General features: G+C 46.1%; 1 protein-coding gene across 4 annotated transcripts in view; it reads left to right on the top strand.

Annotated features, from left to right (window-relative positions):
- Positions 1-27,316, top strand: part of LOC137324686 (retinol dehydrogenase 13-like) — a 56,038-nt gene that overhangs the window by 14,289 nt on the left and 14,433 nt on the right. For all 4 annotated transcript variants that reach the window (XM_067989279.1, XM_067989277.1, XM_067989280.1 and 1 more), the window contains 4 exons: positions 7,232-7,350; positions 10,502-10,657; positions 17,435-17,539; positions 20,031-20,243. In XM_067989279.1, the coding sequence (XP_067845380.1) occupies positions 7,232-7,350; positions 10,502-10,657; positions 17,435-17,539; positions 20,031-20,243 (593 nt within the window). The remainder of the gene's footprint in view (positions 1-7,231; positions 7,351-10,501; positions 10,658-17,434; positions 17,540-20,030; positions 20,244-27,316) is intronic.

The raw sequence follows: 27,316 nt of genomic DNA, 5'->3' as shown, positions 1-27,316 counted from the left end.
CAAAATCCATTGTAAAATTGTCAACATCTACCTGCAGGACCAGTTGTGCCTGTAGGTGGCACTGTTAGCGGCTGTTTTCCAGTACAAATCTGTCATGTTGATGTTAGCTGGAAAAACAGGACTTGACATAGTAAACTAATTTTGCTGAATCGTCCTACGCTTCCAGGCATTGGCCAGTTGGTAACTTTTTAATGGGCTTTTTCTTCCAGCAGAAGAACCAGCAACCCAATCTGTCCAGAGTTCAGTAAGCCTAACCCAATATTCTGCCTTCCCCCTCCTCCCTCACTACATATTCATAGACCATTTCCTATCAACTGGAAAATTCTGCTATCTGTTTCTAAAATTGCCATGGCCTGTTCGTTGAAGACAGCTGTATTTACCCCTCCTCCTCCTCCTCCTCCTCCTCCCCCGCCCCCCCACCCCGGCCACGGAAAGCATAGCTTGATTTGTGTTGCCAATTTTCCCCCCCTCCCTCTTCCAGGAGAATATCCAAGGGGTGGGTGGAAAAATGGAACTTTGGGGGCCATCTCATCCTTCATCTGTGCTGAAGAAACCCAGGAGGAGGGATAGAAGCCGTGGCCCACCACAATCCCCTGCTGATAACAATTTTACGGTCTGTTTTGAGGTAAATGCTTATCCCAACCCCCATACTGAGAGGAATCTTGGGGTCTAGGGGAAAGTAAGGAAAAACCCCACCCCCACAACCCTCTGCCCACGGAGAATTTCTTCCCCTTTCCCCCCCCCCCCCATCGCCCCCAGCTGACAAGAATTCTTGGGCCAGGGGAAGGGAAGTCTCAGCCCATGACAACCAAGACTACTAAGGCTATGGCAGAATGTGAAATTTCAGGGAATTTTTTTATTCTAAAATATTTTCTTTCTTCATCCTCACTTTTATATTCATTTCTAATTTACTTTTTCAGTCAATTAGTTTCAAAAGGCAAAATCTATGATTGCACAACTGGGTGGTTTTCACAGTTCAAGAAAATGTAGTACAGCAATCTCACAGGTCCACCCATAAGTTTCTATAAACTTTTTAAAGCATAAAGTATGAAACCATTAGTATTATAACTAAGCTTTCAGCAAAGTTTAATAGTAGGCATGTGAGAGTTTCATGCAGCCACATTTAGTTACTGGCAAGAATCACACATTTAGGACATTGCTGAGAGATGCAATAAGGCACTGCAGAATGCAATTATATTTTTTTATTTGAGTAGCAGGGCCACTAGTTATTTTTGTCACTAGAATTTCAGTAAAGCATAAGGGTGGATCTGTGAGATTGTTGTACTATGTTTACTTGAACTGTGAAAACCACCCAGTTGCACAATTATAGATTTTTGCCTTTCCAAACTTGGTGTTCCAATTTCGTTGTTAATGTGATCATCTCTCTCAATCATCTAATATTGGTAACATCATCAAACTAGCTCATTAGCATATTAACTAACTATCGTAGACTGACTTTTTCAAAATTTGCAGAAATACACTATGTTTATAAAACACAACCTTTTAAAGTAACTTTTTTTCAAATCTTTCCTGTGGAAAATGATCAAAACAATTCTTCAATGTGACAGGCTTCAAGGAGCTCCTGAACATTTACCTGAGGAAGGAGGAAGCCTCCGAAAGCTTGTGAATTTAAAATAAAATTGCTGGACTATAACTTGGTGTTGTAAAATTGTTTACAGGGTTAGAAGGCAGGGAAATAATTAGACCAAGACAAAGGAAGGAGTGGGAATGTGAGAGGGGGTAGGGGAGTAGGTAAGTATCTCAGTGGGAGAGTCATAAAATTATTTCAGTGGGGAGGTGGATAATCTTCCGGTCCAGAGTCCGCTCCGTGGAGCAGGACGGGACTTGCTCGCGCTTCTTCCAAAAGGTGCACAGAGAGAGCTCTGTGATCAGCAGCCTGAAGGAAGAGGACGGCTCGGTCACATCCTCGCAGCCCGACACACTGAGCATCTGCAAATCCTTTTATGCTGGACTGTACGATGCGAAGCCCACAGACAGCGCAGCCTCCCAGTCCTTCTTATCGTCTATCACGGAGGTTCTAGACGACAGCAAGCGGGAGAGTCTGGATCACCCGCTAACTCTGGACGAACTGACAAAGGCCGTCCGTTCCTTCGAGAAGAGTAAGACTCCCGGAAGCGACGGCTTACCGGTGGAGTTGTACTCGGCTCTGTGGGACTGGATAGGCCCAGACCTGCTGGAAGTGTACGGGGGTATGCTCCTGGCAGGCAGCATGTCAGACTCCATGAGGAAAGGCATCATCACCCTCATCTACAAGCGGAAGGGGCAGAGGGAAGAAATCAAAAATTGGCGACCCATCTCACTACTTAACGTGGACTACAAAATTCTGTCTAAGGTCATCGTCAATCGGGTCAAGTCAGCCCTGGAGGTGGTGATCCACCCCGATCAGACCTGCGCCGTACCCGGCAAGAAGCTCTCTGATAGCCTGGCGCTACTCAGGGATACGATTGCCTACGTACAGGACAGGGGGGTGAACACCTGCCTGATCAGCCTGGACCAGGAGAAGGCCTTTGACAGAATATCCCACACGTACATGATGGACGTGCTCTCCAAAATGGGGTTTGGGGAGGGAATCCGCAATTGGATCCAACTGCTCTACACAAACATCAGTAGCGCAGTTTCAATCAACGGGTGGGAATCAGAAAGCTTTCTGATCAAATCTGGAGTCAGGCAGGGCTGTCCTCTCTCCTCCGTCTTGTTCGTGTGTTGCATCAAACCCTTTGCCGAGTCCATCAGGAGGGATGCGGGCATAAGAGGGGTGATGATCCCAGGCAGCGGAGGTACTCAGGTCAAGGCCTCCCTGTACATGGATGACGTCGCCGTCTTTTGCTCGGATCAGCTGTCGGTCCGCAGATTGATGAGCATCTGCGACCAGTTTGAACTGGCCTCGGGGGCCAGGGTAAATCGTAGCAAGAGCGAGGCCATGTTCTTTGGGAACTGGACCGACCGATCCTTTGTCCCCTTCACCGTCAGGTCGGATTACCTGAAGGTGCTGGGGATCTGGTTCGGGGGGGCCGGGGCGTGCACCAAAAACTGGGAGGAGCGTATTTCCAAGGTTAAGCAGAAACTGGGACTGTGGAATCGACGATCCCTCTCGATCGTGGGCAAGAGCCTGGTCATCAGGTGCGAGGTGCTCTCTGTGTTGCTGTACGTGGCGCAGGTCTGGCCCATACCTCGCTCCTGCGCCGCGACAGTCACCCGAGCCATCTTCCGCTTTGTCTGGAGATCAAAAATGGACCGTGTCTGCAGGGTCACGATGTACAAATCTCCAGAGAAAGGGGGGAAAGGCGTGCCCAACGCGGCCCTCATCCTGATGGCCACCTTTGTGTGCGGCTGCATCAAGCTGTGCATAGACCCTCGGTACGCAAACACAAAGTGTCACTACGTGCTGAGGTTCTACCTGTCCCCGGTGTTGAGAAGGATGGGCCTGGCCACGCTGCCACGGAACGCTCCGTCCAGTTGGACCGTTCCGCCCCACCTGTCCTTCGTGGAAAAGTTTGTGCAGAAAAACACCTTTGACCACAAGGCGATCAGCAAGTGGTCCGCACGTAACGTCCTCGAGACCCTGCGGGAAAAGGAGATGGTGGATCCTGTCGGTTGGTTCCCCGAGCAGACTGTCAATGTCATTTGGCAGAACGCCTCATCGCCAGAGCTTTCAAACAAGCACCAAGACCTAGCTTGGCTGGTGGTGAGAAGGGCTCTTCCTGTCAGATCCTTGTACTCCCGGACTCTCAGCACCACCGCGCGCTGTCCCAGAGGAGGCTGCGGTGGAGACGAGACCGTCACCCATCTCCTTCTGGAATGTGCCTTTGCAAAGAAGGTCTGGAGAGAGATGCAGTGGTATCTGTCCAGGTTCGTCCCGAGCAGTTCCGTAACACAGGATTCTGTGCTCTACGGGCTGTTCCTGGGGACGCACACTGAGACGGACATCAGCTGCTGCTGGAAGACCATCAACTTGGTGAAAGACGCCCTTTGGTCTGCCTGAAACTTGCTGGTCTTCCAGTACAAGGAGCTGTCCTCGACCGAGTGCTGAGGGACGCACTGAGGATGGGTGCGGCCGTTGTGAAGGCTCTGTGGGGAAAGGCAACCGTTTAGAGCCTTCCCGCCATTGTATATCGAGGGGCTGCAATCAGGGAAAAACCCCCTCGGGCAGAATGTAAAATTCTAATTGATGTAATGTAACTGTAATGAATCTGTAATGAACCTGGAAAGAATCTGTAACGTACCTGTTATCAAAAATGTGTATTGAGTGTATTGCAATGAGGCAGCCTAGAGTGTCATGAACTGTAATTATGTCCAATGTGTTTCATTGAACTGTACTTGATGTAACCTGCAAATTGTAAAATCTGTATTGTGTATGTTTGGAATGTGATAGAACTGTATTGTATGTATTGCTGCAAATTTTATGAATAAAGTATATATTTTTGAAAAAAAAAAGAACTGTAGTGGGGGGGAGGAATGGGAAAAGGAGGGTGGGCTGGAAAAGTACCTCATTGAAGAGAGGGGCACCTCCAGTGTTCCAGAAAATAAGAGTCTCTGATTTTTCAACGAATGAGGAAGCTCCAATTTTCCTAACATTGAAAAGGTTCTGATATTTTTAAAACTGCACAGATCCTGATTTTATTGATTTTAATAGGCTGATTTTTAAAAACAATAAATAGATATTGATTTTTAAAATAATTAAGAAGTTCCACTATTTCAAGTTTGAAGAGGCCTTGATTTTTAATTTAAAAGATGCCTAACTGTACTGGCATGATTTCTTCATTTCACCAGGATTATTCCAGAGATGAGGCGTTATGGTGTTACTAACATTAGCAAAGCTTAACATTGAAAACCCTATCAAAGTGCCACCTACAGGCGTTAACTGAGGTAAAAGTGGGCACTTTTATAATGGGATTTTCCATTAGACCACATCGACATAGGGGCTATCAAGGCATTTTGAAATGGAAGATTGTGACTCACCTACTATTTTTAATATATAGGTTTTGAAAATCTAAGCAAATTAAATGCAGTGGATAGTCCTCATGGAACTAATTTAGTTACGACTTCAACGAATTCCAGTACCGTTATGACTTTTTTCTTCCTTCCAGTTTCCCTCTCCTGAAGGTATTTGACTTCGTCCTGGGGTACAGTTCCATGGACATTAACTGCCCTCCGTTACATTGTCTAAAAAGTAATTTATTCATTTTTAAGTTTTAGTGTTGTCAGGCTGTTTGACTGCAGGGGACATCGCAAGCTGATCCTGTTCTCATCCAATATTCATTTGCACTTCTAGCAAGGGTTTATGGATAATGAGCAGCAGTGGCAGCCCTGGCCTTGTGCCTCTCCAACCCAGGTGCACAGAAGCCAACTGTAGTTCTGCTTAATGCTGTGGTGGTTGAAATCAGTACAGGCAGATGATCAAACCTGGGAACTTCCTGGTATGACTCAGTTATTCATTGTCTTAACTTGCTGAGCCATGGACAGTGTGACTTATTGCTTCTAAAATCATCTCTTGCAGCATCTATGCTCTTTAGAGCAATATTGATTGCATGACATAAAATGTACTTGAGCATTTTCCCACTAAACTGAATCACATTTACTATTCTCCAGTTTTCAAATACAATTCCTGCAATTAGAAAGTTCCTAAACTATTAACCAGAGCTGGATTCATTTCATTAAGGATTCTTGGGTGAATTTCATTTTTTCACATGCGCTTCTCAGATATTTATTTGCTGGACTTCACGACACATGCTTTAATGTTTTCCTGCCATTTTCTCCCTCCCTTAAATATACTATTCTCTTTTGATAGAAGTGGAGTGTGGTCCAAGTTATGGATTCCATCAATGTTATCCATTAGTTAATTGAAGAGGAAGTGTGTTTGAGGCACCTCGGGCAATTCCATTGAGGCTGCTAAACAGTACCTGCCAGGGGAAGTCGGAGCTTGACGATTAGTATAAATTATAATTTGAACTTGGTATTTTAGTCAAAAGTTCAGACTGTGGATCTTAGACTGTCCCTTGTTAGTCTTTTTTTTTCTCTCAATAAAATTAATTTTTGGTTGCTGACTTAAGTCACCATCTTTATGGAAAGTGGGGAGTCCAGAAGGCATGGTGGGGTTTTTTTTGCCAGTTTTCTCCTTTCCTTTTATGAGGGGATGTGGCTGAATGGACACTGAGCCTTTCAGTAACTTGCTCAAAATGTGAGCTTAGACTCTGAGTGTCTAGAGGTCATTTGACTTCAATTGGGAGCGGGGAGACAGCCAAGCCTATTTCACCCTCACCTGGCTTCCATACATTTGCACTTGCCAGCAAGGTCACTGGATAGCAGTCAGAAGTGGAAATCAAGCTTTAAATTATTCCCCATCTTAGCCAAAGGTGTTAAGGTCAATTATGGCACTCCAACAGCTGCCCTGGCTGAGAATTAGAATTGAACCTGGGAACTTCTGGTCTGTATTGTTAGTTACTATGCTGGGCTGCACCTTCACTCACTAAGCCATCGAGGGATCTCCATCAAGCATTTTTAAAAAGCCTTTCAGTGTGGTGCAATGCAGACAGTAAGATACCAGGTTGATTTGAGAGAGGGAAAATGGTCAGGAATTCTACCTAATCTGGTACATCAGCAGCACCTACTGGCTGGGAACTGACAGGAGCATTGCTCGAAGCCATGGGACTATCTGCAGTCATCCAATGATTCTCTCAAACCAGAGTCCAGGGATCAGTTCAAAGTACTACAAATGGAGAAAATGAGGTTTAAATAAGTTTTAGTTAAAGGTTTTACTTTTTTTCTTTTTTTTGTATTCATCGAGGTGAGGTCTGTGTAATGGAACTCTTCCCATTTCAGGCACCAAGGCCAGCAGTGGGCAATAGAACTCTTCCCATTTCAGGTACCTAGCTAGGTGCAAAATTCCATCTACTCTGTCCAAACATCATGCCTTAGCCCCATTGCTGAATGCACAATGCTATTTGTGACCTTTCTGATTGCAATTGCTAATTGGTGCTAGATTAAGTGTAGTTTTGTGTGCTATAGGCCCATGCCTACTAGGAACTGGATTGAGGCTGCCCTAGCTCATTACACATAGCAATCTTACACCAAGATTTTTTTCAATTTGAATAAAGAAATGTTTTAGAAACACAGCAAGCTATACACATTTCTGATGTGTTGTACTTTTTCAAGTTTGTGCCTGTAATGACATAATTACTCACTAGTACTGTATCATTTATTTACTTTTTAGAGACTATGCAACTGGTGGAACTTGTCCAAGTAAAGCAACTGTCTCGGGAAAGACTATAATCATAACTGGAGCAAACACTGGTATTGGAAAAGAAACTGCTAGAGAGCTGGCCAGAAGAGGTAAAGTGGGGGCAGGGAGGGAGGGGGGAAGGAATTCCATTGCCTTGAATCACTGTCAATGCCATTGTTAAGGTTATGCATTAATATATGATCTACAGTCAAACTTATTTGTGTACAACTTTGATGCATGCAGATTTTTCCCAGGTCCTGAATCCACAGTATTAACACTGTTATACATGGAAGTTACAACACAAAAACAGTCCATTCGGCCCAACCAGTCTGTAAGCATTTACCCACCAAGTGACCAAATGGTCCTAATCACATTTACCCACCTTGTTCCCATAAACCTTCATCCCCTTTTCTTTCATCCACCTATCCAATCCAACGTTGACAGTTTCTGCCTCAACCACTAACCCTGGAAGTGAATTCCACAGCCTCACAACTCTCTGCCCTCTATTCTAAATCTCTTAATTAATCTTGTATCTGTGGCCCTCATTCTAGACCCCTCAACTACTAGAAACAATCTGCTTCTATCTACCCTTGTTTCTGTTTCTCAATCTCTAAATACATAAAACCTGATGCCTACAAGTCATAAGAGGTTGATTTTGAACAAATTGAAAGAAAGGTACGAACTGCAAACTTAATTAACGATATTGACACATAGGCCCCGATATTTACGGGGAGGTTACAGATGAGGCTGAAAATGGCCAAAGAACCCGGCAAGGCCGGGAACGTGGAGGTCCTGCCGATCTTAACAGCAGGGCCTAATTTGCACCTTGTAGCTCCGCCTCCCACCCGGCAGCTGGCCAAATGGAGAGCCTGGCCGGCGGGAGGGAGCACTAGCGGCAGGAGCCTGCAGCCGGGGACGCTTGGTGGTGGCCCCCGGCAATTGCAGGGGGAGGGGGGGGGGGTTCAGCAATCGGGAGAGCTGGGGGGCTGGGGGGAAGGCTGAAGATCAAGGCTGGAGGAGGTCTAAGGCTGCCTTGAGGGGCCTGGGGGGAGCATTCCTGCTCTTCCTGGCTCTCACGGAATGCTGAAAGAGCCACTTACCTTGGGGAACCGGCAGCTCCTGCAGCATGAGTTAATTTCAAATCGGGCTCCCAATTGCACTGTAGGGACACTCGGATGCCGCAATATCCGCCGCTGTACAAATGGTGGTGGGGGTCGGGCTCTGCGAGTTTCACTTTTTAACACCCCCTCCCCGCCGACCCCCTCCTGCCCGTTGTGGGGGGTTAATATTGAGGCCATTGTTTCCAAAGGCCAAAAGCTTCGAACTTCACCTTGGGAAGATGTCGAGTTCACTTTATGCGTAATAAGGGTTCAGTTACTAGCTGGAAATAAGAGTGCATAGATTGGGCCAGTTTTACTCCTGGGTATAGTAATTTTGAATTTTAAAAACATTCTATGGAAGTTAATGTAACTCAGAAGATAATCCCTTTTGGGAAGAATTAGATAAATTATTGCTTTACAAGGAATAACAGCAAAAATAACAATTGTACTATCCTTGCAAATACAAGGGAATCCTAGGCTATAAGCTTTCACAGGCGTGGGATCTTGACTGATCTCTTATTTTTAGAGTTCAATCATGTAACCGGATAGCAGTCATTATTGCAGTCATTTCCAAAGGATCCCATTCAGTAAAGTTATATTCCCACTCCCATCTGATCTTGTATTGTGCTGCGATCTTTTTTAATTTAACAAATTATGTGGTGTTAAAGTGGCTGACATGATATTTTGAATGATCATCTATTAGCAATAAGATGTCAAAAACTCGTAATGTTGTAGTTTGACCTGTTACTAGTTTATTGTGTCATTGAGTGGTAGGATGCAGATTCCCCATATTATTCCTGAACTAGTAAATATCTATTATCATCTGGGGTGGTAACAAACAACAGGCACAAGGAGAGAAGAAAACTTAGAGGGTGAGTCAACACACATTGTTCTTGCATACCTCAGTGACCAGCTCAAAAGTAGTGTACAAAGGCACCCTGCTCAAAGGCCTTTGCTTGCCTCTAACAGTCAAGGAATGGTGCAGGACTGACCTATAAAGAACCAGGAGAAAAATAATTTGCCAAATAGAGTTAAAAGAATTTAAAATGATTGTGTTGCGGTGCGCAGCATTAAAGCTGCAATACTCAGCACAATCAACTAGTAAGAAACAGGTTCAGTTTCTCATTCTACTCAGGTCTTAAACTGAGCTGCACCAAGTGGGAAGGTACTAGATTGAGGCTATGGTGGTTTCCTGAATGGGGAAGGAAAATCAGACAGAGATGTCTTGGCTGGTTGCCACCTTGCACCTGCTAGTGGCAGATGAAATGGTAATGGTCTGGAAACAGAATGCCTGCACTCTTGGCAATGGAAACAGGAGTTCAGGCTGATGTGAAGTAGAATGGAATAATTTTTACTGAATACTTGCATTAGCTCCCTGATGGCCTTGTGGGTATTGGTATCGCCCAGGAAAGCACTAAGCCATAAAGACCAGAAGGTCCAAGGTCTTTGTTAAGTTAGCTGAAATCAACCAAGGCAATTGCCTTCAGTGGCCTTGAGTCTTGTTTGCAATATAGTGACCCCTAAACATTCACTCCCTCCATCACCGGCGCGCCATGGCTGCATTATGTATCATCTACAGGATGCACTGCAGCAACTCGCCAAGCCTTCTTTGACAGCATCTCCCAAACCCACAACCTCCACCACCTCGAAAGACAAGGGCAGCAGATGCATGGGAACATCATCACCTCCAAGTTCCCCTCCAAGTCTCACACCATGCTGGCTTGGACATATATCGCCCGTTCCTTCATCGACGCTGGGTCAAAATCCTGGAACTCCCTACCTAACAGCATTGTGGGAGAACCTTCACCACATGGACTGCAGCAGTTCAAGAAAAAGGCCCACCACCACCTTCTCAAGGCAACTAGTGATGAGCAATAAATGCCAGAGACGCTCACATCCCCAGAATAAATTTTAAAAACCCTGTTGAAAAGTACACATGTGGATGTCAGGTGAGAAGAGGATTGAATTTCGCAATGATGGTATCAACAACCCAACAGCCTGCCAATACTCACTGTCCAGGCTCATGCGTGAAGAATGATCACTTGAGTGAAATACCGGTGGGCTGCTTCGATTCCAGCAGGAGTTGACACTTTCAGGAGAATAGAAGCAGTAATGAACAAGGGCTGGGAAATTGCATTAAAATCCTTTTCTCTCTATGTAGGTGGCAGAGTAATAATGGCATGTCGGGATATCGATAAATGTGAAACAGCAGCTCGAGAAATTCGAGGAGAAACCCTGAGTCATCATGTATATGCCAGGCACCTTAACCTTGCATCACTTAAATCGATTAGAGAGTTTGCCAAGAAAATAACTGAAGGTAAAACGTTGATTACTTCCATCAACCATTTATGACTAATTTATACTGAAGGACTGCAGGTCACTTATTTTCTAACCAGGTTGATTTAATTTGGTATTTTTGATTATTGGTTAAAAAAATGTTTGCCTTTTATCCATGAAACAAAATTGCAGAATGGCTAATGATGTAAAATTAAAATTGAGGAAACTATAGTTTGTATAGCTGCTGAGAAAAGAACTGTTCGAGAATAGGGGGGAATTTTAACCCACAGGATGGGCGGGAGGGAGGGGATAAAATTTCAAATATCGGAAACCCGCCCACTTCTGGCTTTAACGGAGGTGGGTTGGGGGGTGGTGGCGGGTGATTAACCTGCTCTTGAGAGATGGGTCAATAATTGAAATGTATTAATGGTGCTGCACGCCTCAAATTTTACCACAGTTTTAAATTTAACGGCTGCAGGCTGGGTTCCCAGAGCTTGGGAAAACCGGCAGCTGAAGGGAGGCGAGATCCAACACTGTGTGTGGGCCAGGAGGAGAAGGAGTGCTCCCTGCACCACCCTGGCCCCTCAAGCTAATCTGCTTCCCTCCCCATTATCCAATGCCCCACCATCTCCCCACCCCCCCCCCCTGATCTTTGATCCAGGATCTCTGCTCAACGCCCCCCCCCCCCCCCCCCGACCTTCGATCCACCGTCTCCACCACCCACCATGCCCCCCCCCACCTTCGATCCACCAACCTTCAATCCACCGTCTCCACCACCCACCATGGCACCCGCCCCCCCCCCCCCCCCCCCCCGGACCTTTGATCCATGGTTCTCCCCCCCCCCCCCCCCCCCCCCCCCCGACCTTTGATGCACGGTCCCTCTTTTCCCCCCCACCCCCCCCACCCCCGGGACCTTTGATCCATGGTCTCTTTTCCCCACCCCCCTGACCTTTGATCCATGGCCTCTCTCCCCCCCCCCCCCCCCTCGACCTTTGATCCATGGACTCTCTTCCCCCCCCCCCCCCCCCCGACCTTTGATCCACGGTCTCTCTTCCACCCCCCCCCCCCCCCGACCTTTGATCCATGGTTCCCCCCCCCCCCATCCGACCTTTGATGCATGGTCTCTCCTTCCCCCCCCCCCCCCCCCCCCCCCCCGGACCTTTGATCCATGGTCTCTTTTTCCCACCCCCCTGACCTTTGATCCAAGGTCTCTCTCCCCCCCCCCCCCCCCCCCCCTCGACCTTTGATCCATGGACTCTCTTTCCCCCCACCCCCCCCCCCCCCCGACCTTTGATCCACGGTCTCTCTTCCACCCCCCCCCCCTGACCTTTGATCCATGGTTTCCCCCCCCCCCCATCCGATCTTTGATGCATGGTCTCTCCTTCCCCCCCCCCCCCCGGACCTTTGATCCATGGTCTCTTTTCCCCACCCCCCTGACCTTTGATCCATGGTCTCTCTTCACCCCCCCCCCACCTTTGATCCATGGACTCTCTTTCCCCCCCCCCGACCTTTGATCCATGGTCTCTCTCCCCCCCCGGACCTTTGATCCATGGTTCCCCCCCCCCCCCCGGACCTTTGATCCACGGTCTCCGCCGCCCCCCCCCCCCCCCCCGACCTTCGATGCACGGTCTCCGCCCGCCCCCCCGACTGGCCTGCCAACGCAGGCCCTTCTGTACAGTGGTCAGCCAGCCTCTCAATCTGGCTGGCTGTCCGCCGGGAAACGGAAGGAAAATATTTAAATGAGTTCCTGCTGTCAAATTCAGCAGTACCTCCGCGGTACCTGCATTTCTGGGAATTCAGGCCGCTAGAACTCCATGCTTCCGCCCTGCCTCCCTGTAAATTTTGGGGCCATAGAATCTTACAGCACAGAAGGTGGCCTTTCGGCCTATCGTGCCTGTGTCAGTTGTTTGAAAGAGCTATCCAATTAGTCCCATTCCTCTGTTCTTTTTCCATAGCCCTGCAAATTTTTCCTCTTCAAGTATTTATCCAATTCCCTTTTGAAAGTTACTGTTGAATCTGCTTCCACCACTCTTTCAGGGAGTGCATTCCTGATCATAATGTAAAGCTTTTTTAAAAACGAGCTTTAGAGTTAGCTTTTCTTTTACCAAGCTGGAGTAACATTAGTTTCTATTCTATTCTTTTTTTTTTCTTTGTTACTTTCGTTCTATACTACACTTTTTCCACTCCATTTTCATGAATATATGTTTGAGTGGTGTAACTACATCATTGTTCTGATCGTCGCAAACTAAATGTCTATTTTAATCAAGTTGGCTATTTCCTCTGGGCATCCACAGGCACTTGAGGCTGAAGTAGTTGTCTGAGGAGCAGTTCCTTTCACAACCTCAGTGTTCTAAATTGGATAGCCAGGTGATGAAGGACAGAATACTAGAGCCTAGTCTTCAGTTGCTTCCAAGTCTTTATTCACAGAGCTCCACATTACACCCACCCCACACTCCAGATCAGCTCTCTGACAAATGGATACAAGAGAGTTCCCAATTGATACGCACCACCTGAATACAATTAACACTAGTTGATATAAATCACATGGATACAATTAACACTCAGGACATCACATAGCGCTTCACGGCCAAAGGAGTACTCTTTAAGTGCAGACCGTGTCATAATGTAGGGAAATATATCATAGAATCTTACAGCAGAGAAGGAGGCCAATCGGCTCATCGTGCCTGTGCCAGTTCTTTGAAAGAGCTATCCAATTAGTCCCACTCTCCTGCTCTTTCCCCATAGCCCTGCAATTTTCTCCCCTTCAAGTATTTATCCAATTCCTTTTTGAAAGTTACTATTGAATCTGCTTCCACCACCCTTTCTGGCAGTGCATTCCAGATCATAATAACTTGCTGCGTGAAAAAAAATTCTCATCTCACCTTTGGCTCTTTTGCCAATTACCTTTTTAATCTGTGTCCCCTCGTTACCGATCCTTCTGCCAGTGGAAACAATTTCTCCTTATTTACTCTATCAAAATGCTTATGATTTTGAATGCCTCTATTAAATCACCCCTTAACCTTCTCTGCTCTAAATAGAGCAATTCCAGCTTCTCTAGTCTTTCCACGTAACTAATGTCCCTCATCCCTGGCACCATTACAGTAAATCTCCTCTCCAAGGCCTTGACATCCTTGCTAAAGTGTGCTGCCCTGAATTGGACACAGTACTCCAGCTGAGGCCTAACCAGTGATTTATAAAGGTTTAGCATAACATCTTTGCTTTTGTACTCTATGCTTCTATTTATAAAGCCAAAGACCTTGTATGTTTTTCAACAGCCTTCTCAACTTGTCCTGCCACCTTCAAAGACTTGTGTATGTATACTCCCAGGTCTCTGTTCCTGCACCCCCTTTAAAATTGTATCATTTAGTTTATATTGCCTCTCCTCATTCTTCCTTCCTAAATGCATCACTTCATACTTCTCTGCGTTGAATTTCATCTGCCATGTGTCTGCCCATTTCACCAGTCTGTCTATGTCCTCCTGAAGTCTGTTACTATCCTCCTCACTGCTACTTTTCCGAATTTCGTGTCATCTGCAAACTTTGAAATTATGCCCTGTATGTCCAAGTCCAGGTCAATAATAAATATTAAAAAGAGCATTGGTCCTACTAACGACCCCTGGGGGACATCACCATATACTTCCCTCCAGATCAAAGCTCTGCAGTTCTGCCTCATCCAGTAGTGAATGGTGGTGGATAATTAAACAACTAACTGGAGGAGGAGGCTCCATGAACATCCCCATCCTCAATGATGGCAAAATCCAGCACGTGAGTGCAAAAGGCAAGGCTGAAACGTTTGCAGCCATCTTCAGCCAGAAGTGCCGAGTGGATGATCCCTCTCGGTCTCTTCCAGATATCCCCACCATCACAGAAGCCAGTCTTCTGCCAATTCAATTCACTCCACGTGATATCAAGAACGGCTGAGTGCACTGTATACAGCAAAGGCTATGGGCCCGACAACATCTCGGCTGTAGTGCTGAAGACTTATGCTCCAGAACTAGCCGCGTCTCTAGTCAAGCTGTTCCAGTACAGCTACAACACTGGCTTCTACCCAACAATGTGGAAAATTGCCCAGTTATGTCCTGTCCACAAAAAGCAGGACAAATCCAACCCGGCCAATTACCGCCCCATCAGTCCACTCTCAATCATCAGCAAAGTGATGGAAGGTGTTGTTGACAGTGCTATCAAGCAGCACTTACTCACCAATAACCTGCTCACCGATGCTCAGTTTGGGTTCCGCCAGGACCACTCGGCTCCAGACCTCATTACAGCCTTGGTCCAAACATGGACAAAAGAGCTGAATTCCAGAGATGAGGTGAGAGTGACTGCCCTTGACATCAAGGCAGCATTTGACCGAGGGTGGCACCAAGGAGCCCTACTAAAACTGAAGTCATTGGGAATCAGGTTGAAAACTCTCCAGTGGCTGGAGTCATACCTAACACAAAGGAAGATGGTAGTGGATGTTGGAGGCAATCATCTCAGCCCCAGGACATTGCTGCAGGAGTTCCTCAGGGCAGTGTCCTAGGCCCAACCATCTTCAGCTGCTTCATCAATGACCTTCCCTCCATCATAAGGTCAGAAATGGGGATGTTCGCTGATGATTGCAGTGTTCAGTTCCATTCACAGCCCCTCAGATAATGAAGCAGTCTGTGCCCGCATGCAGCATGACCTGGACAACATCCAGGCTTGGGCTGATAAGTGGCAAGTAATATTCGCGCCAGACAAGTGCCAGGCAATGACTATCTCCAACAAGAGAGAGTCTAACCACCTCCCCTTGACATTCAACGGCATTACCATCGCCGAATCCCCACCATCAACATCCTTGGGGGTCACCATTGACCTGGAACTTAACTGGACCAGCCACATAAATACTGTGGCTACAAGAGCAGGCTGGAGGCTGGGTATTCTGCGACGAGTGACTCACCTCCTGACTCCCCAAAGCCTTTCCACCACCTACAAGGCACAAATCAGGAGTGTGATGGAATACTCTCCACTTGCCTGGATGAGCGCAGCTCCAACAACACTCAAGAAACTCGACACCATCCAGGACAAAACAGCCCGCTTGATTGGTACCACATCCACCACCCTAAATATTCACTCCCTTCACCACCGGCGCACTGTGGCTGCAGGATGCACTGCAGCAACTCGCCAAGGCTTCTTCGACAGCACCTCCCAAACCCGCGACCTCTACCACCTAGAAGGACAAGGGCAGCAAGCACATGGGAACAACAGCACCTGCACATTCCCTTCCAAGTCACACACCATCCCGACTTGGAAATATATCACCGTTCTTTCATTGTCGCTGGGTCAAAATCCTGGAACCCGCTATCTAACAGCACTGTGGGAAAACTTTCACCACACGGACTGCAGCAGTTCAAGAAGGTGGCTCACCACCACCTTCTCAAGGGCAATCAGATGGTCAATAAATGCTGGTCTTGCCAGAGACACCCACATCCCATGAACGAATTTTTAAAAAAACTCGATCAAGTTAGTCAAACACGATTTGCCTTTAACAAATCCATGCCAGCTGTCATTGATTAACCCATATTTTTCCAAGTGACAATTAATTTTGTTCCAGATTATTGTCTCTAAAAGTTTCCCCACCACCGACTTTAGGGTGACTGGCCAGTAGTTGCCTGGTTTATCCCTCTCCCCTTTTTTGAACAGGGGTGGAACATTTGCAACCCTCTAGTCCTCTGGCACCGCACCCATATCTAAGGAGAAATGGAAGATTCTGGCCAGAGCCTTCACAATTTCCACCCTTACTTCCCTCAGCAACCTCGGATGCATCCCATCAGGACCAGGCGACTTTTCTACTTTGTGCTGCCAACCTTTCAAGTACCTCCTCTTTATCTATTTTTATCCTATCCAGTTTCTCTACTACTTCCTCCTTTACTGTGACATTGGCAGCATCCTTTCTTTTGTGAAGATAGATGCAAAATACTGCCTCTTCCCTCCACAAGAGGATTTCCTTTTTGGTCCCAAATCGGCCACACCCTTCCTTTGATTATCCTTTTACTATTTATATGTTTATAAAAGACTTTAATGTTCCCTTTTATGCTACCCGCTAATGTGTTCTCATACACTCTCTTTGCCCCTCTTATTTCCTTTTTCAGTTCTCTGCAGTTTCTGTTTTCAGCTCTGTTCTCTCCTGCTTTATGAACCTGACATTAATCATAAGCCTCCTTTTTCTACTTCATTTTAATCTCTGTACCTTTTGTCATCCAGGGAGCTCCAGCTTTAGATGCCCTTCCTTTCCCCCTCATGGAAATGCGTCTAGTCTGTACCCGAACTATCTCCTCTTTGAAGGCCTCCCATTGCTCATTTACTGTTTTACCTGCCAATCTTTGATTCCAATCCACCTGGGCAAGATCCCTTTTCAACTCTCTGAAATTAGCCCTCCTCCAGTTGAGTATTTTCACATTTGATTGTTCCTTGTACTTTTCCATAACTATTCTAAACCTAATGATATTGTGTCGCCTGAAATATGTTAATATACAGAAGTAGTTGCCTGATCTTTTTAAAAACATATATTAACTTCAATATATAGAACATTTAAAAATGAATCCTCAACTAAACCTTTAAACACTCCCATTGTGGATCCCGGTCGGGGTAAAGTAGCTCCTTAGCTGATAAAAGGAACTTATGCAAGGACTGGTGGGAAAACTTAGAGCATCATAGATTGTATTGAATTGCTACTGTAATCACATTTAAGGGTATAGTTTACATCTCATGAGTATCAATGAAAACTCCTGCAGAGTACACTTTTTGTAAATTTGCCTGAAATTCAAAACTCCTAAATTATTTTTTTCTTTATTTAGAGGAAGAGAATATAGATGTGTTAATTAATAATGCCGGTATTATGAGATGTCCTCACTGGAAAACACAAGATGGATTTGAAATGCAATTGGGTGTAAATCACCTTGGTAAGCTCTGTTGTATTCTTTCAGCTTTACATGTATTGATGAATTTGCTTTCAGTTTATTCTTTGTGAAGTTGTCTGAGAGTGGGAAAAATTGGGGGTAATTTTAACTTAGCCTGTGCAACAGACAACTGATGGGATCGAATCGGCCACCCATTTTACACCCTGTCCAATTTCATTTTCCATTTTATTAGATTAAAATTACTCCCCGTTATTTTTTGGGGGGGGGGGTTTCTCCCCATCTCCTCTTCGAGTGTTCCTGCGCTGTTCCCCAGCTGAGAAAACAGACTTGTTCTCAGTCCTCTGCTGCTGTGTAATGAAACAGCAGGAGATGCACAAAAGTTAGTTCATTTACTAATACTTACCCCCTCCCTCCGGTGGAAGAGCATCTAGGTTTCACTCTGCAACTCAGCTTGATGGTACAGCTAATATTGGAAGCTCACTATGTGGAGAACTCTGGGCAGCATCCTGTGGTTGGCCAGGATTCCACTTCTCTATTCGTGTATATGAGAAACTCTTACTCCTAAAATAGACCTGATCTTTAGTCAAAGATATTGGAAAAGACTTGGAAAGTTTGATCGTGAAATAATGTTCGTTGTACTAAAATGTTCAAACCAATAATAAACAAGTAAATATGTGTGTTTGTTCTGGGAAAGCAGTGGTGCAATGCTAAATCCAGGATAATTCTAGGATAGCAAGTTCAAGCTTAGTGAAACTGACCAAAAGCTTTAAGTTTTGTCTGTTGGCGAAATACACGTTTTCACGATACTTCACCATATGAAAATAAATTACCCACCAAGTATAAATATGTTTGTTGATGGATTCTGTGTAAGACAGTGCCAAATGCAAATGGAGTGTTTAAAGAAACTACTGGATTATCTTCAACTACAGCATTAAGTATGACAGATTCTGAAAAATTTCAATGTGAAGTACTTTTATTTCCTAATTGAGTTGTAGAACACTTGCAAACACTATAATGCACGTTTAAAGAGCACTATAAATTTAAAAAATGTATAAAGTTTAACGATTTGCGCGACTAGTTGAGGTCGTTTGGCAAGAGTCGAAGGTTGAGCATGCGGAGAGGGGACTGATCCTGCAGTGGCTCAGATGATACTGTGGTCTGTCGTTAGTGCTTGGGTGGTCTGTCGTTAGTGCTTGGGTGGTCTGTCGTTAGTGCTTGGGTGGTCTGTCGTTAGTGCTTGGGTGGGCTTTGAGGTAATGCACCCTTCCTCCTCAGTTGAGTCAAGTAAGTAGTCAGGAAGGCAGCTAAGATTGCTTGGTTTTCTCAAGCCTCAGCATTGCCTGTTATGATTGCCATACATCCCATAGGTACATTTCTTTTTTTCCCTCTCCTTCAGGCACTGATTCATTCTAAGATAAGGTTGGTAGGTGCCACCAGTTCTCTGGTACCTTGTCCAATTGACTGTTGTTCTTGTGTGAGCCTAAGCACGAGTGTCAGCAGGCTATTCAGCAGTGTGTGCCCCCCCCCCCGGCAGCTGAACCCGATCCTGCCCTCACCAAATGCCTGTACACAAGTGCTTTTCAGCAGAGATCACCAGATAATGATCAGAAATGGCAACCCTGGTTCTGTATGTGTGTTTTTCTCCTTCTCTCGCCCAGTGGCTCTGGTGTGAATTGTTGCACCCCTAGTGCTGCTCTGACTGAGATCAGATAACATAGATCAGGAACTTGGGGCTCTCTGGCCTGTATGACTTTGTGTTATACCACATGGTGCGATTAACCACTAAGCCATCGGGAATCCCCTCCCCAAATGTCTTAGCCACAAGTTTATTATGTGAGGCTGTGTTGTACCATAGCTGGGGATGCACCTTCTCTTTGCTAGCTGTGAGATCACTATCAACTAGAATGCTATATGGGTCTTCTGGTATCTAAGCATCAGGTTGAATAGGCATGTGAGTTGAATTGGGGAAGTTTCAAAGTACATTTTGTTCGCTGAGGGCAAGTCACTGCTCCGAGGCTTCTGATAATGTTGCTTTCTAACTGGGTACTGGAGGGTGTGTCCTTGCATTTTTGAGATGTGAGATTTTCTAATTTGATGCAAAAATAATACTTTTATCTTCCAGATGTTTCCTTCAACAGAAGTTGTGACCTCACCTTATCCAAGTGTTATAGAATACACTTTCTCAAATCTTTCCAAAATTGTACTTTAGTAATGGGCCACAGAATAACCCAGCAGCTAATACTGTTAGTACCAAAGTCAAAGAAACAACTGTGCAACAGTTTTGATCTTTTCAAAATCAGGGCCCATGCCTACAAACTGACAGCATGCCCAAAATCCAGAGAAAGAAACTGATAGCACTGTAAAATGGACCAGGTATTGGAGTTGGCAGGAAACTAATTGTTTCTGAGAGGTTTTTTTATTTAAAAAGACACAGATACAAGTAGTAAATCCTTTCAGTAGTTTAATGTTTTTCATTTATCAAAGTATTGTTCATAAAGCTTAGTGATATTGGATTTCTCTTCTTTTAATGCAGGCCATTTTTTGTTGACAAACCTGTTGCTTGAGAAGTTGAAGAACTCTGGAAACGGTCGCATCATAAACGTGTCCTCACTAGCTCACATAGTGGGGCAAATTGATTTCAATGATCTCAACTGGGAAAAGAAAAAATATGACACGAAGGCAGCATACTGTCAAAGTAAACTTGCAAACGTATTGTTTACAAAGGAGTTGGCTAAAAGGCTTCATGGTGAGTTGAGTTGATTGTGCTATTTGCCGGCTACTGAAACGTATGCCACCATGTAATATATCTCTCTTCGAGTGGCTTAATGGATATACACTCTTACCAATTGAGACACATGCCTTGGAACAACAATTGGCTTTATTTACCTAAAGTAGATAAATGAACAATATAACAGTGACATTATATTTCTCTACACTCCTTGAATACATAAATATAATAAATAGGCAATTTTCTTTTCTCTAAACAAAAGGAGATGTAATCTCAAGCTAGTCACCCTGCTAGGCTGGCACAATAATTTAAAACAATCGGTCTTGCAGCTGTTGGCTGTGAGATCCAAACACTGACTGGAACTGGCTGTGGCCTGCCAATATCATTCTGTAAGAGGAAGTCTCTGACCACAAGTTATCCCTCACAGGACTTCAGCCAATCAGTGGCTGTACCCTTTTCTCAAATGGTCTCAAACAGCTCTCAGTCAAAGTCACAACCTGAGCTGGTGCCTGTCCTTTGATCTGAGACCAGGTGGCATGTGAACACCCCTGCGGATATCCTGCCACAAAAGGCAGCAGACAACTGCATCTCTTGTAAGTACATTGCATTTGACACCTTGCTACTGTGCTCAGACTTATCAGTTCACATTTATGAAGAACACCGCTTTCTGCTCGTCTGAAACTGAACTGATGTGTTCTTCTTTGAGAAATAACTAGTGTGATTGATCCTGTTTTAACACAAAAATATCCAGGTTAAAAATTTTAGCTCAGCGCCATTGGATGATGCAATAGGTTGAGCAAATAGATGTTACAGTATGACCAAACATTGCTCAGCCTAATGCTGTTCTCACCCACACATACACTATACAGCAGGGGTTACTGGTTAACAATGAGGACTAGATCACTGCCTGTCTTTATTTTTGTTTCTCCCACCCCAACCTGGGGTGCTGAGGCCAACTGTAGCGCTCTACCACCTTGCTAGCTCAGGACAAAACCAGGATTGAACAAAAGACCTTTTTTGTCTGCACTGGGCAATGCATTTGTCCACTAATGATGTGGAGATGCCGGTGATGGACTGGGGTTGACAATTGTAAACAATTTTACAACACCAAGTTATAGTCCAGCAATTTTACTTTAAATTCACAAGCTTTCGGAGATTTTCTCCTTCCTCAGGCAAATGTTTCAAGAGCTCCTTGAAGCCTACGCATTTATACATATAGAACAATACATGGTGTTTACAGACTGCCCCTGCAACTGCCCGTTGCCAAGGCAATCACCGTGTTCAGACAGAGAGGTGTCACCTGCAGAACCCCCGAATACACATTCAACAAAAAAACAAACAGGGAAAAAAAACAGAGAAAAAAAACACAGAGAGAGGCAGAAACATCCGGAAGGCAGAGAGAGCCAGCAAATGACCCATTATATTACAGATAACATTTGTTCGATGGTGGGGTAACGTGTAGCGTGACATGAACCCAAGATCCCGGTTGAGGCCGTCCTCATGGATGCGGAACTTGGCTATCAATTTCTGCTCGACGATTTTGCGTTGTCGTGTGTCTCGAAGGCCGCCTTGGAGTACGCTTACCCGAAGGTCGGTGGATGAATGTCCATGACTGCTGAAGTGTTCCCCGACTGGGAGGGAACCCTCCTGTTTGGCGATTGTTGCGCAGTGTCCGTTCATCCGTTGTCGCAGCGTCTGCATGGTCTCGCCAATGTACCATGCTCTGGGGCATCCTTTCCTGCAACGTATGAGGTAGACAACGTTGGCCGAGTCACAGGAGTATGAACCATGCACCTGGTGGGTGGTGTCCTCTCGTGTGATGGTGGTATCTGTGTCGATGATCTGGCATGTCTTGCAGAGGTTACCGTGGCAGGGTTGTGTGGCGTCGTGGACGCTGTTCTCTTGAAAGCTAGGTAGTTTGCTGCGAACGATGGTCTGTTTGACACACGAATCTCCATCAAAGACGGGCACCTCAGCACCTCACTCTACCGCAAGCCCACGGACAACCTCACGATGCTCCACTTTTCCAGCTTCCACCCTAACCACGTCAAAGAGGCCATCCCCTATGGACAGGCCCTGCGAATACACAGGGTCTGCTCAGACGAGGAGGAACGCGATGGACACCTACAGACGCTGAAAGACGCCCTAGTAAGAACGGGATATGACGCTCGACTCATCGATCGACAGTTCCGACGGGCCACAGCAAAAAATCGCATAGACCTCCTCAGGAGACTAACACGGGACGCAACCAACAGAGTACCCTTTGTCGTCCAGTACTTCCCCGGGGCGGAGAAACTACGCCATGTTCTCCGCAGCCTTCAACATGTCATCAATGAGGACAAACACCTCGCTATGGCCATCCCCACACCTCCACTACTCGCCTTTAAACAGCCACCCAACCTCAAACAGACCATCGTTCGCAGCAAACTACCTAGCTTTCAAGAGAACAGCGTCCACGACGCCACACAACCCTGCCACGGTAACCTCTGCAAGACATGCCAGATCATCGACACAGATACCACCATCACACGAGAGGACACCACCCACCAGGTGCATGGTTCATACTCCTGTGACTCGGCCAACGTTGTCTACCTCATACGTTGCAGGAAAGGATGCCCCAGAGCATGGTACATTGGCGAGACCATGCAGACGCTGCGACAACGGATGAACGGACACCGCGCAACAATCGCCAAACAGGAGGGTTCCCTCCCAGTCGGGGAACACTTCAGCAGTCATGGACATTCAGCCACCGACCTTCGGGTAAGCGTACTCCAAGGCGGCCTTCGAGACACACGACAACGCAAAATCGTCGAGCAGAAATTGATAGCCAAGTTCCGCACCCATGAGGACGGCCTCAACCGGGATCTTGGGTTCATGTCACGCTACATGTTACCCCACCATCGAACAAATGTTATCTGTTTTTAATATAATGGGTCATTTGCTGGCTCTCTCTGCCTTCCGGATGTTTCTGCCTCTCTCTGTGTTTTTTTTCTCTTTTTTTTCCCTGTTTGTTTTTTTGTTGAATGTGTATTCGGGGGTTCTGCAGGTGACACCTCTCTGTCTGAACACGGTGATTGCCTTGGCAACGGGCAGTTGCAGGGGCAGTCTGTAAACACCATGTATTGTTCTATATGTATAAATGCGTAGGCTTCAAGGAGCTCTTGAAACATTTGCCTGAGGAAGGAGAAAATCTCCGAAAGCTTGTGAATTTAAAATAAAATTGCTGGACTATAACTTGGTGTTGTAAAATTGTTTACAATTTGTCCACTAAGCCATTGGGGAAGTGTGGTGATGTGATCCATCACTGATTTTAGTCTGTATCAGCCAGCACACTGCGCACTTGAGATCCAAGAGAGAATCACAGGACAATGGTGAGAATAGTAAGAGGTATTTTTAGAGGGAAAGAGTTAAAATAAGTAATTAGTCGGTATATAGAGTGGCACAAAAGAGAAATCAGGCTCAAATCTGAGAAGGGTGGAATCAACATGAAGAAAAATAGAGCAGCAAGATTAATTAACAGATAGACAGCTAGAGGAAAAAGAATGTGATGAAAATGATACCAATAAAACTGAGGCAATAATGAAAAAACTTTTATTGAGTGAGTGACATATGGGGGTAAATTATAATCCCACGAACGGGTGGGCTGAGGGTGGGTGGGAAGGTAAAAATTGTAAACAAATACGAAAACCCAACCCCGACTTGCCACCAACCTGCACACTTCCAGTTTTAACGGAGGCAGGTCGAGGGGCAAGTGACCAACTCGCTCTCAGGAGGCAGGTCGGTCAGTCAAAGGTTTTAAGGAGGCCTCCATTTTGACAGCTTTTTTATTTTTACTCCTAGGGGCCGGGATTCCCAAGCCTTTTGCTTCATGCCACGTAAAAGGAGGCGGGAAGGCCCGGCTCAGCAGGTAAGTTGTTTGCACTGCTTGTGGGCCAGGAGGAGCGGGAGTTCTTCCCCCAGGCCCAACAAGCCAACCTGCCGCGATCCCACACGTGCGATCGACCAACCCTCCGATCTCCAAACCCCCCCCACCCCATCTAAGGCTTTCCTGCCCGCATCCGTTCCCTGGCTCTTCTCCTGTCCGATTGCCAACCAGCCTGTCAATCTGGCTGGCCTGTCGGGCGGGAAACTTACAAAAAAAAAATTAAAAGACGTCCTTATGTCAAAATCGTACAGACGTCCGGGAAACCCTTACTTCCGAGTTTCCCATCAGAAATTACCCCCGCCCTCTTCCCAGCTCCTGGTTAAAATTTACCCCATGTTGTAATTATTTCAAGTGGAGTTTCTAAAGGATGAATTGAAAAGAGAGAATGTGGAAGGAAAATCTACAATGTGTGTAATTCAAAAGTCACGAGAACGTAAATTGTAAGTGTTTGGTGTGCAGATGTTGTAAAATAGTGCCAGCGGAAAAGTGAACCACTAAGAATAGTTAAGTAAATTCAGAATTTTAAACTCTGAACAGTTACACACAAGACCACTCAGTTTTCAGAATATACCAATTTTAATGTTGTAAGTTTAGAACGTGCTTTTACTGTTGCGGAGATATTGTCAGTGAAGATCCATATAGTTCCCTCCCCGAACAGACTTGATGGACAAGTTAATGGCCCGTAAATTGCTCCGAGTGGCGAACCAGCAGTGGTCGCTGCTCGTTAGATTTAAATTCACCCACTAAATTACCACATTCTTTTTGGCCGCAACTTCCTTGAAATCAGAGTTCAGAAAACTTCAGCGTTCTCTCCCGGGCTGTGTGAGTGGTGAAAGGAGGGTTACGGCCCCTCGGCCAATCGGCTTGAAACAAGCCATACTGTGAGAACCAGGCCGTGCAATTCATTCACAAACAGCGCAAACTAAAAACCCGGATGTGCCCTATAACGTATTATAAAATGAGATATAGAAAATGAAATAAAGAGAAGATAAGATTAAAAGACTCAGATAAAAGAGACGGAAAGAAAAGTAAAAAAAACTTTCTAATTTTTAAATTTTTTTTAAAGGTCCAAAAACGATTATAATCAGAAGTTATGAGACTCCACATTTTTAAAAGTTAATTTTTAATGCTAGAGAGATTGTTTGGCAGTCATTATCACATTAAAACTTAGCTTAGACTTCAAAAAAAAAATCTGCAGCTTTAACAAAAAACTGTTTTTCTTCCTTTCCTCCTGTGTCAAGGGCCACAAGCATCAACAACTCTTCAATACCAATGCCCCTCCTGATCTTTCTTCCCCTTCGCTTTCCTCTGACCCATCCCTCCCTCCAATCTGACCCTTTATCGTGTTTTCACTGTCCCCTCTGACCTTCCCCTCTCTGACCCCAAACAATCTGTCCTCAACTTCATCCCCTTATGCTCGATACGATGCTGAGCTCTTCTTCCGCCGCTGCCGCCTTCGCCTCCGCACCCATTTCTTTGGCCAGGAGTCTTCCCCATCAACTGCACATTGGACCCTTTCTCCTGCCTTTAGAGTTCTTGTTCCACCTGGACCCCTCCCTCTGGCCTCTTACCCTTTCTTGATCTTTTCATTGGGAACTGCTGGCGCAACATCGTCTCAATTTCTCTACTCCCCTCACTCACTCTAACCTCCCTCACTCACTCTAACCTACCTCCCTCTGAACTTGCAGCACTCCATTCTCTCTGGTTCAATCCTGACATTGTCATTAAACCTGCTGACAAGGGCAGCGCTGTTGTTGTTTGGCGAACAGACCTCTGCCTTGCGGAGGCTGAACGCCAACTTTCTGACACCACCTTCTACACCCCCTCACCCTCCGGTCCGGACCATGACCCCACTGCCGAACGTCAAACTATAGTTTCCCAGACCGTCACTGACCTCATCTCCTATAGTGATCTTCCCGCCCCCACGTCCTCCAACCTCATAGTCCCCCAACCCCGCACAGCCCTCTTCTACTTCCTTCCCAAGATCCACAAATAGGACTGCCCTGGGAGACCCATAATTTCAGTCTGTTCTTGCCCCACAGAACTTAATTCTTCCTATCTCGACTCTTTTTTCCTCCCCTTTCCCAGTCTCTTCCAACCTACATCCACGACTCTTCCGACGCTCTCCGCCACTTTAACAGTTTCTAGTTCCCTGGCCCTACCTGTCTCCTTTTCGCCATAGACGTCCAGTCCCTCTACACCTCTGTCCCCCAACAGGACGGCCCGCGGGCCCTCCGCTTCTTCCTTGAATGGAGGCCCAACCAGTCCCCATCCACCACCACCCTCCTCTGCCTGGCTGAACTTGTTCTTACGTTGAACAATTTCTCCTTTGACTCCACTCACTTCCTCCAAATAAAAGGTGTCACTATGGGAATCCGTATGGGTCCTAGCTATGCCTGCCTTTTTGTGGGATACGTGGAAAATTACTTGTTCCAGTCCTCCTCAGGTCCCCTCCCTCACCTCTTTTTCCGGTACATTGATGACTGTATCAGTGCCGTTTCCAGCTCTTGCCCTGAACCGGAAAATTTCATCAACTTTGCTTCCAATTTCCACCCTTCCCTCTCCTTCAGGTGGTCCATCTCTGACTCTTCCCTTACCTTTCTCGATTTCTCTATCTCCATTTCTGGAGATAGGCTGTCAACCAATATCTATTATAAGCCCACAGCTACCTTGATTACATTTCCTCCCATCCCGCTTCCTGTAAGGACTCTATTCCCTTCTCCCAGTTTCTCCAACTCCATTGCATCTGTTCTGACAATGCCACCTTCCACACCAGTGCTTCCGATATGTCTTCCTTTCTCCTCAACCGAGGATTCCCTTCCACTGCAGTTGACGTGGCCCTCGAGTGTGTACGTCCCATTTCCCACACTTCTGCTCTTACTCCTTCCCCTCCCTCCCAGAACCATAATAGGGTCCCCCTTGTCCTCACCTTCCACCCCACCAGCCTCCACATTCAACGTATCATCTCCTGCCATTTCTGCCACCTCCAGCGCGATGCCATCACCAAACACATCTTCCCCTCTACTCCCCTTTCAGCATTCCGACGTGACCATTCCCTTTGCGACACCCTGGTCCACTCTTCCATCACTCCCAACACCCGCTCTCCTCCCCACGGCACCGTCCTGTGCGAGCGCAGGAGATGCAACACCTGCCTTCTCACCCCCTC

Source organism: Heptranchias perlo, chromosome 8 (genome assembly GCF_035084215.1).
Source record: "Heptranchias perlo isolate sHepPer1 chromosome 8, sHepPer1.hap1, whole genome shotgun sequence".
NCBI classification, from domain to species: domain Eukaryota; kingdom Metazoa; phylum Chordata; class Chondrichthyes; order Hexanchiformes; family Hexanchidae; genus Heptranchias; species Heptranchias perlo.
This window is presented reverse-complemented; position numbering and strand designations above follow the sequence as displayed.